The following is a 12,276-nucleotide window of genomic DNA, read 5'->3' as shown; positions in this document are numbered from 1 at the left end:
TAGATGATGGAAAAAGCTTGGAGTAGTTGGTATAGTGAATACAAATGTATTTTAGAACAAGAATAAGCAACTTGAAGTCGGCCTGTGAAGGAGAAAAGGCTGGGGGATGTGAAATCTGGAGGTTGGTTGGTTTCTTTTTAAGACAAGTTAGGAGAGGAAAAGAGGAGAAGTTAGGATGAATTAAGTTTCAGGACACCTAGCTGGCTCAGTTGGTAGAGCATGCAACTCTTGATCTCAGGGGTTGTGAGTTCAAGCTCCATGTTGAGTGTGGAGCCTACTTAAAAAAAAAAGGATGAGTTAAGTTTCATAGTCAAGTAGTAGCTCATTATATATTTTCCCAGTTCTACCCCACCCCTTCCCAGTATGTTTGTGTTTTTATGGTTTATGTGATGAAAAGTAACATGAATGCTCTGAGAGCTGATGGTGGGAAGAAAAGGGCAAGGCAGAAATATTTTAAGAATTTGGAGGGAAGTAAATTGGAATTTATTTGAGGATATTTAAATATTTCAATTCCATTCATTCCCTTACCCCAAGACTTTTTAACCCTATCTACTTTAAAAATCCCATAAGCCTGTGTATGTTTCACAGGCATCCCTTGTTTTATTGCATTTTGCAGAAACTTCATTTTTTTTAAAAGATTTTATTAATTTATTTGACACAGAGAGAGAGAGATCACAAGTAGGCAAAGAGGCAGGCAGAGAGAGAGGGGGAAGCAGGCTCCCTGCTGAGCAGAGAGCCAGATGCAGGCCTTGATCCCAGGACCCTGAAATCATGACCTGAGCTGAAGGCAGAGGCTTAACCCACTGAGCCACCCAGGTGCCCGAAACTTCATTTTTTTTTTTTTACAAATTGAAGTTTTGTGGTGACCCTGCTTTGAGCAAGTTGGTGTCATTTTTCCAGTAGCATTTGTTCATTCTGTGTCTCTCTGTCACATTTTGGCAAGTCTTAGAATATCTCAAACTTTTCATGGTGTTTGTTACGGTGATCTGAAATCAATGGTCTTTGGTGTAATTACTGTAATCATTTTGGGGCATCATGAACTGTGCCCATATGAGATGACGTACTTAATAAATACTGTGTGTTCTAATTGCTTTACTCACTAGTTGTTCCCCATCTCTTTGCCTCTCCTTGGGTCTCCTTATTCCCTGAGACAGAACAATATTGAAATTAGGCCAAGTAATAACCCTATAGTAGCCTGTAAATATTAAGTGAAAGGAAGAGTTCTACACATCTCACTTTAAATCAAAAGCTAGAAATGATTAAGCTTAGCGAGGAAGGTGTGTTAAAAGCTGAGATGGGCCAAAAACTAAGTCTCTTGCACTAAACAGCCAACTTAGGAATGCAAAGGAAAAGTTCTTGAAGGAAATTAGAAGTGCTACTCCAGTGAGCACATGAATAAGAAAATGAAACATCCCTAGTGCTGATAGGGAGAAAGTTTAAGTGGTCTGGGTAGAAGATCAGACCATCCACAATATTCCCTTAAGGCAAAACCTAATCCAGAGCGAGGTCCTAATTCTCTTCAATTCTGTGAAGGCTGAGAGAGTGGAGGAAGCTGCAGAATAAAAGTTTAAAGCTAACACAGGTTTGGTTCCTGAGGCTTAAGAAAAGAAGCTGTCTCTCTAACATAAAAATGCAAGGGCTGATGTAGATGCTGCTCCAGGTTATCCAGAAGATCTAGCTAAGATCGTTATGAAGCTGGCTATACTAAATTACAGGTTTTCAGTGTAAATGACAAAGCCTTCTGGTGGAAGATGTCATCTGGATGGACTTTCATAGCTAGAAAGGAGAAGTCAGTACCTAGCTTCCAAGGACAGGCTGACTCCTGTTAGGGTCTAAAATAGCCAGTGACTTTAGATTGAAGCCAGTGCTTATTTACCATCCTGTAAATCCCAGAGTCCTAAAGAATTATACTAAATCTACTCTTCTCTGCTTTGTAAATGAATCAGTAAAGTCTGAATGACAGCACTTCTGTTTTACAAAGCAATTTACTGAATATTTTAAGCCCACTGTTCAAACCTGCTCAGAGCAAAAAAAATCCTTTCAAAATACTAATGCTCCTTGAACAATGTACTTGGTCACCCAAGAGTTCTGATGTACAAGATGCATGTTGTTTTCATGCCTGCTAATATATCTGTTTCGCAGTGTATACAACATCTGAATAAAGAATTAATTTTGACTTTGAAGTCTTACTGTTTAAGAAATACATTTTGTAAAACTGTAGCTGCCATATAGATAGGGGTTTGTCTGATTGATCTGGATAAAGTACACTGAAAACCTTCTGGAAAGGATTCAACCATTCTAAAATGCCGGTAAGAACATTCATGATTCCATACGTAGAGGTCAGAATATCAACATGAATGATGTTTGGAAGGAGTTGATTCCAGTCTTCCTGTTTGATTTTGAGGGCTTTAAGACTTTGGTGGAGGAAGTAACTGCAGATGTAGTAAAAATAGCAAAGAACTAGAATTAGAAGTGGAGCCTGAAGATTAGGACTGAATTGCTGCAACTCATCATAAAACTTGAATAGATGAGGAGTTGCTTGTTATGGATGAGCAAAGATGTTTTCTTGAGATGGAACGTACTCCTGGTGAAGATGCTGTGAAGATTGTTGAAATAACAAGAAAGGATTTATAATATTACATAAACTTAGTTGATAAAGCAGCAGCAGAGTTTAAGAGGACTGACTCCAATTCAAAAGAAGCTCTGCAGTGAAAGTATCCAAACAGCATTGCGTGTTAACAGATAAATCGTTTGTGAAAGGAAGAGTCAATTAATGTGGGAGACTTCACTGTTTGTCTTACCACAGCTACCCCATCCTTCAGTAACCACCCCCTGATCACTCAGCAGCCAGCATCATCAAAACAGGACCTTCCACTAGCAAAAGGATTTTGACTCACTAAAAGCTTGGATGAGGTTTTTAGCAATAAAGTATTTCTTTTAAGATTTTATTTATTTATTTGAGAGAGAGAGAGAAAAAAAAAGTATGAGAAGTGGAGGGTCAGAGGGAGAAGCAGATTCCCTGCTGAGTAGGGAGCCTGATGTGGGACTCGATCCCCGGACTCCGGGATCATGACCTGAGCCAAAGGCAGTCGCCTAACCGACTGAGCCACCCAGGCGCCTCTACAATAAAGTGTTTTTAAATTAAGGTATATACATTAGGTTTTTTAGACAATGATATTGCACCCTTACTAGAATACAGCATAGTGTAAACATAACTTTTATGTGCATCTGGAATCCAAAAAACTTCAGTAGTCTGACTTCCTTTATTCTAATACTTACTTTAGTGTGGTGGTTTAGAACCACATCTGCAGTATCTCTGAGATATACCTATAGTTTCACTTACCCAAACAATACATTTTCCCTTTATGGCCTGAATATTTTTTTCATCATTTCTTCATTATCGTGGTAGACTTATTGAAATGAAGTCCAAACATGTTTTAGGTAGTTTTTTCATAAGATACCTGTTTCAGCATATCCTGTAGTGAGGAAGAAATTCATTGTTTATACAGTGGGGATTGTCAGCAAATGAGTGAGCCATCAAAGGTCAAATAGTCCATAAAGGGTAAAAATCCTTCCTCAGGGGAAAGCATTGTACCAAAGTTGAACAGTTGATTAGTGGCAATTTCATATAATTCAACATAAAAGTTGCACCAAAACCTTTAAGGAAGGTATTTTTAAAAAAATTTTTTAAAGATTTATTCATTTTAGAGAGAGAGGCAGATGGTGAACGCATGTACAAGCAGGGGAAGGGGCAGAGGGAGAGAATCTCAAGCAGACTCCCCACTAAAAGTTGGAAGCTCAATCGACTGAGCAACTGAGGCACCCCTGTTTTGGTTTTTTTGTGTGCTTTTTTTTTTTTTTTTCATATTTTTAGTGTTGTCTTATAAAAAGCTAACTCTGTATGCCTTTTGTCTTTGAAGCTAGTTTTTGGTATTGCTGTTGCTGGGAGAGGTAATCAAAGCATATATCCCTCACAGCTTGAATAAAATTTGAGAAGAGCCTGAAAAATGTCATTAGTAGATAAACTGATTAACCCTAAAATGAAGTCTCTGAGGATTTCAACTTTTCTATGAATCTACTTCAATAATAATAATACTGTGTAAAATATTATCATTTGGAAAAATATTCCAAGATGTTTTATGTTCAGATCTTGGTAGTTTCCTCATTATTTACTTTTTATAAATATTGCATAATTATGCATTGTTAAAAATGTATAATAATTATAAGAGTAAATTATCAGGGTACAAGTATGTTAAGTAAAAGTTTTCTGTTTTCCTTAGATACTCTTTTCCATTTTACTTTTCTTCACTCCCTGGAGTAGTCAGTGTTAATTTTGGTTTGTAGTCTTCCAAAGCTTTTCAGTGTGCACGTCTGTCTTGTTTTTTTCTTTATACAGATGACAATACTGTTAACATTTTTGTTTGTGCAGATTTTGCCCCGTTATTTTAAACTTTGTGTTAAATGAATAGTCACGTGTTTTATCAGGTTTATATTAATGGATATTTAGACTTTTTTTTGTTTCCTCTTTACACTGTTGTAGTATATGCATTCCTGTATGTTTTTTGTGTACTTGTGGGAATATATTTATTAGCTAAAATTTCAGATTTTTAAAAAAGATTTTATTTATTTATTTGAGAGAGTGGTGGGGAAGAGCAGAGGGAGAGGGAGAAGTAGGTTCCCAGCTGAGAAGGGAGCCTGATGTGGGGCTTGATCTGAGGACCCTGAGATCAGGACCCAAGCCAAAGGCAGATGATTAACTGACTGAGCCACCCAGGAGGCCCAAAATTTCAGATTTCTTAGGTGAGAGACTATGCTTTAACAGCCTAAATAGATAATGGCCAAATTACCCTTCTTTATCAGCTTAGGCTCTTAGCAGTGTAGAGTTCTTGGTTTTTACACCTTTGCAATTGGTTGGTCCTAGTCTGATTTATAAAAAAAACAATGTCTTCTCATTTTAAATTTGCATTTTAAAAAAGATTTATTTATTTCTTTGTCCAAGAGAGAGCACATAATTGGGGGGGGGTAGAGAAGCAGGCTGGGGGGCTCAGTACCAGGACCGTGGGATCATGACCTGAGCCAAAGGCAGATGGTTAACCGACTAAGTCAGCCAGGTGTCCCTAAATTTGCATTTCTTTTGACATTGCACAGCTGTGTCATATATATGGAACATTTTTGTTTTTATCTGTGGACAGTCTGCTCAGTTCTTTTGTCTAGGTGTGGGAAGCAGTATTCTTTAAAGTTTTATTTCCAGGGTGCCTGGGTGGCTTGGTTAAGTGTCCCTCTCCTGAGTTTGACTCAGATCGTGATTTCACGGTTTTGAGATCAAGCCCTATATTGGGCTCTGCACTCAGCAGGGAGTCTGATTGAGATCCCCCTTCCCCGCCCCTCCGGCAATCTTTCCAAAATAAATTAATCTTTAAAAAAAAAGTTTATTTCCAGGCATTGTAATTAGGACTGCTGACTTACCCATGTAGGACATTAAGGTGAAAATGAATTATCCAAATAATTTGTCTTTTAACATTGTTTGTGGAATTACACTTTTTTAAAACAGGTTTTTTCTTTTCTTTATTTTTAACAGGTTTTGGTTTTTATGTAGTCCAGTAGCACCTTTCCTCCATGGCTTTTGGGTTTCTTGTCCATCTTAGGAATAACTTTATCCACATAATTATTCTGTATAATAGCTGCATAGTTCTGTTTTATTGGTGTATATTTTATTTAAGTCAGCAGTTCTTAAATTTTTGGTCTCAAGACCTTTTTATTGAGGACCCCACAGAGCTTTGGTTATGTAGATTTTTATCTATTTCCTTTTAGTACATTAGAAAATAAACCTGAGAAAATGTAAAATTATATATTCATTTAGAAAATCCATTGCATGTTAACAAATATTTTTTGTGAAAAAATATTCAAAAATATAGTGGGAAAAATAGCATTTTTATAAATCTCTTTAAGTGCCTGACTTAACAGAAGTTAGTATAGCTCCATTCAGTCTGTGAAGGAGATAAGTTGTTTCATAGGAAGTATAAGAGTATATGTCCTCATACAAGTACATGGTTGGAAAAGGAGGATTTTTAATAGCCTTGTAAGTTAATTATAGATATTTCCTTTGATAATACTTTTTTTATAGGTCAGCTGCAGTGTAGAATCTGAAAACATATCTAAGAATCTTTCCTTCTTTGTTTCATTAATACCTGTTGGCCTGTCTTGCATTTGGCATGGACCTTTTTTACCCATGCATGATTTTGAAACACCAGGGGTCCTTTGGAAAACATTGGTTCAGTGAGTTATGCAGATCTTTTAGATACTGATAGTTCTTATTATGCAGTATGAAAACAGTAACATTCATTAATATCACTACTAAACTCATCAGAAATGTGTTTTAGTTGTACTAAGTTTGTCACAGTGGCACATGCATTCTTTCCAGACTTCTGATTTTCTCCTGGAAGCTCACTCTCTTCATTTTCAAGAAATAACCATGTTTATCTATCAGTCATGGTTAAAATGGAGTTCTATGAAAAAAGTGGCTAGTTTACAATTCAGTTCCTTAAGCATTGATTGTACTTTGGTATATGGAAATATTTTGTTGTTTTTGATTTTTTGCAGAATATGAAAAAGATGTAGATAGATTAAAATTTAATGAAACCAATTATTATGTTTCATCAGTGGCATTCTTAACTGCAACTGATGTTACTGTCAGAGGTGGTGAAGGTAAAGGGTGCAGTGACTGCTAGTACAATTTGATACCATTGTATGGAACTTGCTAAGATACCAGCAGATTTAGTCCACCATTGCTTTTGTACCATTAGTACAAATGTCAACACAGGGAAAAATAAAATAATGTCTTAGCATTATTATGAAAATAGTTCTTACTTATCAGAGTTCCTGAAAGGGTCCTGAAGTCCCCTAAGCATTTGCAAACCACATTTTGATAACTGTATTTAAATGATCCCTTGTTGAAAGTGCTTAAGATGTTTCCAAATTTTCCAACATTAAGAACATTCTTGTACAAACATTTTTACCTAATCATCTAATTATTTTGTTAGGATAAATTTTTATATGTCCAATCGCTGGATGCAGTAAAAAAAAAAAAAGGAAAAAGATAATTTTATTAATCATTTTTAATTGAGGTATAATTCACATATAACATTAGTTTTAGGTGTAAAACATGACTCAGTATTTGTGTATTTTTTTTTTTGTATTAACATATAATGTATTATTTGCTTCAGGGGTACAGGTCTGTGAGTCATCAGTCTTACACAATTCACAGCACTCACCACAGCCCTACCCTCCCCAATGTTCATAACTATATTGTGAAATGATCACTGTAGAAAGTTTACTTAATATCTATCACCATACTTAAAAAAAGGTTTTTTTCCTTGTAATGAGAACTTTTAAGATTTCCTCTCTTAGCAACTTTTCATATACATAGTACATTGTCATTAACCATAGTCTCCATGTTGTATATCATTAATGACTTACGTATTTTATAACTGGAAGTTTGTACCTTTTGACTCTCTTCACTTCTTTTTACCCAGCCTGTAACTCTGGCAGCCACCATTCTGTTTCTGTGTCTATGACCTTGGTTTTTGTAGTTTTAAGATTTCCCCATATAAATGAGAACATAACAGTATTTGTCTTTCTTTATCTGACTTATTTAACATGTGCCCTCCACATTCATCCAATGTCTCAAATGACAGATTTCTTCCTCTTTTTTTGTGGGCAAATAATACTCTGTTGTGTACATACAACATTTTCTTCATCCATTCATTCATTGATGGGTACTGAGGTGATTTCCACATGTAAATAATGCTGCATGAACATGAGGATGGTGCATATATCTTTTTAAGTTAGTGTTTTTATTTTCTTCAGGTAAATACCCAGAAGTGGAATTGCTAGATGAGATGGTCGTTCTATTTTGAATTTTTCAGAAAAGATTTAATTTTGGAAAACCAGAGTATACAGTACTTGACCTTATTACATGTGTCTTTAATAATTTCTATGCCTTTGCTTTTTTTCTTTCTTGTCCTTAGCGGTTTGGCAAATTCACATTGTCAAATGGATGTTGAAATGCATCTCATTTCTATGTCAGATTATCCAAGTGTCTCTCTCTGTGTCTCTCTCTGAAATAGACACACAGGGAGAGGGAACACAAGCAGGGGGAGAGAGTGAGGGAGAAGCAGACCTCCCGCCGAGCAGGGAGCCCCATGCTGGGCCTGATCCCAGGACCCTGGGACCATGACCAGAGCCGAAGGCAGATGTGGAACAACTGAGCCACTCAGGCGCCCAAAATACATACTTTCTAAATGAAAGAGCGAAAACTACTCATTATTTGCTACTATAATATTATCTACCATTTAAAATTATTTTTAAATTAAAATAAATTTTGAATTGTGGTAAAATGCACCATAGCAAAATTTACCATCTTAGCCATTTTTTAAGTGTACAGTTCAGTAGCGTTGAATACATCCATGTTGTTGTACATCCAGTCTCCAGAACTCTTTTTCATCTTGCAAAACTAAAACTCTGTACCCATTAAACAGTTGTCCATTCCCTTTCCTTCTAGCCCCTGCCATTTTACCTTCTATCTCTGAATTTGATTACTTTGAATACCTCATACAAGTAGATTCATACTGTTTTGTTTTTCGTGATTGGCTTATTTCACTTAATGTAATGTCCTTAAGGTTCATCCTCAGACTTTGTTTTTAAGTCTGACACATATTCCACTGTATATTTAAACCAGATTTTATTTATCTACTCATCTGTCAGTGGACACTTGGGCTGCTTCCTTCCTTTGGCTGTTGTGAAGAATGCTGCTAGGAATGTGAATGTAAAAACTACCATGTTTGACGTTGACTTTTTACTTTTAGATGGGCACTCTGGTTTTTTAAAAATGATAAAAGCAAAACTTGGCAAGCAAACCTTCGGCTGATCTCTAAGTTTGATACTGTTGAAGACTTTTGGGCGTAAGTAACCATTTTAGGATGTTTGTTTTATTAAATGTGTAATTTTTCATTTTAAGTCACATTCCCAGAATGGAGGATAAGGTAAACAATAGATGTTCATCTGTAGGCCTACCTTTTTGTGTGTCCATCTCCTCAGAACTGTTTGAATTGGAAAGCTTCAGTCTTGTCAGCCTTTAGCCCTGTGTATATTCTATATTCTTGTCCTAAGAGATCCTTCCCTTGAGAGTACTTTGTTGCTTCTAGAACTTTTGACAATATGTTGGAACCTGTCCCCTTTCTTGGTTGCCTAGATACATTTGCCCCATACTCCGGAGCTTTGTTAAGTTCCCATTTTTGCAATTTTTTTTGGTGTAACACCTAGGATTTCCTGTGATAGGGATTCTGAGATTTTTCAAAGGCTGAAAGGTTTGTCCAAGTAAAATTTAGGTAAAATAAAATTTAAAATTTATAAACTCTTTTCAAGAAGTTTTGTAGTATTGATTCTCGAAAAATTAATTTAGTATATAATTTATTGGAAAAATAATTTTCATTTCAAAGATAAAACTTGTTAAAACATTTTTAAGAGATGTAACTTATCTAAAAATTCTAATTTGTACATCTAGTATTTTTTGGGATCCTATATATGTTGAATCAGTGATATAACTCTTTTGTATTAACATATTTTGCCCACACAAAAGAACAGATTGTCAGAAGATTCATATATGTATACTTCCAGGGCAGAAACAGTATTCTTCTGTATCTTTGCAGTGCTTTGCCCATAATACGCATTAAATATGCGTTTGAATCACTGGGGGATAAAAAGCATAGAATAATTAGAGGAAACTCTTAAATTTTGAGCTGTGTACTTTGAGTGGTCACTTTATATTGAAATCATTATCTTTTTTTGAAGTAATGGAACTGTATTTAAATCCCCAGTAATTCATAGGTTTAGTTGTCTAATTAAACTAGGGTTACTGTGTTTTGCCCTTCATCAAAACATCAAGTGATTTTCTTCTTTGATTGTATTTATTTGAGTCCTCTGAAAAGTCTTCAGTCTCCTATGGAAGAGGAAGAACAAGAGTCTTGGCATCATTTCCCCCTCTGAACCAGATCTGCATTTATCTGGTTTGTTAGGCTTTTCACTGGTTTACATAATTGGGTTTCTAAGTGAGCCTGTAATTACAGCATGGCCCCATACTTAAGTTACGTTTAAGCAATGTCATTGCATAGTAGACTTTCACACTTAGACATATGCAGGAATTCTTTAGCTTTCTGTAAATACCTAAGCATTTAATTTCTCACTTTTTTTCCTGGCAGATTTAGTGGTAAACAGCTGTTGAGCCCTTTGGGACTTATCCAGTCTCATCTGTAGTGCTCTGATTTTGTTTAAATGTGTCACTACAAATACTCATTACTATAAACTATTATAGTAGACTTTAGAGCACAGTGAAGGAGAAAGGAGAAGGCATAAAGAAGCATTGGGCATTTCTACTTTGAGTGCCATTGAAGAAAGCATTTCCACCCTTTCCAATAATTTCATAAAGTGGTGGTGCTAATTCTATAGTTACTGTTACTATTCAGGCCTATTCTCTTGCCTAGTGGAAGCTGCCAATGATGATGTAGTTTGGAAGAGTGACCGATGAGTAACTGCAGATCTTATTCAGCCTTAGGCTACCTTCCCCCAAATTGGATTTGTATATAATCCTGTGGAATGTGATCCAAACGATGCCAGAATCTTTCTTAAAATTCTGCTTGAAATATTTCTGGATTAAAATAGCATCAAGAGAATCTGACTAAGGATAATAACATTGTCCATGGTCTGCAGATGTAGCAAAGATCATGTTTCTGTATCTAATGTTGGAGACAGGCAAAGCATCCTTAAATCTGTTGCCAATTTTATTATAATATTGCAAGAAGAAACTTTAGGAGGTCAAATGATTTAGCCTTCTACTTTCAGGCTAGTGAATATTTAAGTCATTGCAAGTGTTACTCTGTTACATTGATATTTGGGGAAAAGTTTAGAAATACAGATTCCAGGGTTCCACCCTATATATAAAGGGATTAAAATCACAGGAGTAGGGCCTGGGGTGGTTTTTGTTTGTTTGCTTGCTTGTTTGTTTTTTTCCAAAGCTTTCCAAATAATTGCTATGCTGACTGACTAGTAATGACTGCAGTGTTTGAGACCCATTGGTCTTTTCTAGGACAACTTCAAGGATAATAATGTTGTCTTCTTTCAGTCATGCAGTGCTGATAGTCAGGAAGTTTGTCTTGCTTTCCCCTTGATTTGTTTTTTTTGCGTGTTTAAAACTGCTTATTAGCATCATGAATTCTTTCATGTACAGAAAGCAGCCTCATGCCTCCTATTCTCAGTTTCTTATATATACATATGTATGCACTGAGTTAACTAATACATCAAAATATACTTTTGTCAGAATAAAATCATTAAAAGTATTTTCTTGAAAACGATCAAATGCAGATTCTTGAACTGACCATTATTAAGATACCTGTTTTGGTCCATTATGGAAATTGACTCGGTAGAAAAACAAGTAAACAAACTTTTATCTTTTTATTTTATCATATTCTCTAAATGTATATGTAAGTACCTAAACTCTGCATTACATATTCTATGTTTATAATTGTCCTTTTCTTTTACCTAGTCTGTACAACCACATCCAGTTATCTAGTAATTTAATGCCTGGCTGTGACTACTCACTTTTTAAGGTATGTTTAACTGGTGATTTCATACATTCATTGTAAGACTGGACCATTCAGTTACTCAGTAAGAAATCTTGTCAGAAACTTAGGAATAGTTAATGCTCTGAGTTTTGGAGAATAATTAAATTAATTTTACTGGGCTTTAGCCTAAACAAATTTTGCCTTACTGCTATAAATAATTGCAATTGAGACTCTGTGGGCACACACTGATTGATTTTTGACCATCCAGTCCAGTCTCTCTTACACATTTGAGTAGACTGAAGTCTAGAATTCTGGAGTTCATCAGGAATTCTTAGCCTTGGATGCATTGGTCTTTGGGATATCCATATTTACAAATGGGTTTTGTCAAGTGGTAGGGGGTGGGGCATTCATTAACTCTGAAATTGTATAATTTTTGCATATATTTTCTATATATAGAAATGTATGTAGCTTCTCAAGGGTATCTGTTTCTCAGTGTTTAAGAACCTCAACTTAAAGGAACCCCAAGGTTTATAGCTAATAACTATGTCAGGACTCTTAATTCTACAGTCCCATAGCTTTAAATCCTACCTACTTTTTTCCCCACTACATCAATAACAGCTTTATGGAGAACAAAGTAAGAAGTTGACAGAGTTGTTGCTTC

The 12,276-nt window shown here is 35.6% G+C and overlaps 1 protein-coding gene across 1 annotated transcript in view; it reads left to right on the top strand.

The window, feature by feature from the left end:
• EIF4E (eukaryotic translation initiation factor 4E) overlaps positions 1-12,276 on the top strand; it is a 41,633-nt gene that overhangs the window by 24,516 nt on the left and 4,841 nt on the right. The window contains exons 3-4 of the mRNA XM_080830579.1: positions 8,865-8,960; positions 11,597-11,660. Of these exons, the coding sequence (XP_080686705.1) occupies positions 8,865-8,960; positions 11,597-11,660 (160 nt within the window). The remainder of the gene's footprint in view (positions 1-8,864; positions 8,961-11,596; positions 11,661-12,276) is intronic.

Source organism: Martes martes (genome assembly GCF_963455335.1).
Source record: "Martes martes genome assembly, chromosome: 2".
Lineage (NCBI taxonomy): Eukaryota > Metazoa > Chordata > Mammalia > Carnivora > Mustelidae > Martes > Martes martes.
The sequence above is the reverse complement of the archived record's forward strand: the minus strand, read 5'-3'. Positions and strand labels throughout refer to the sequence as shown.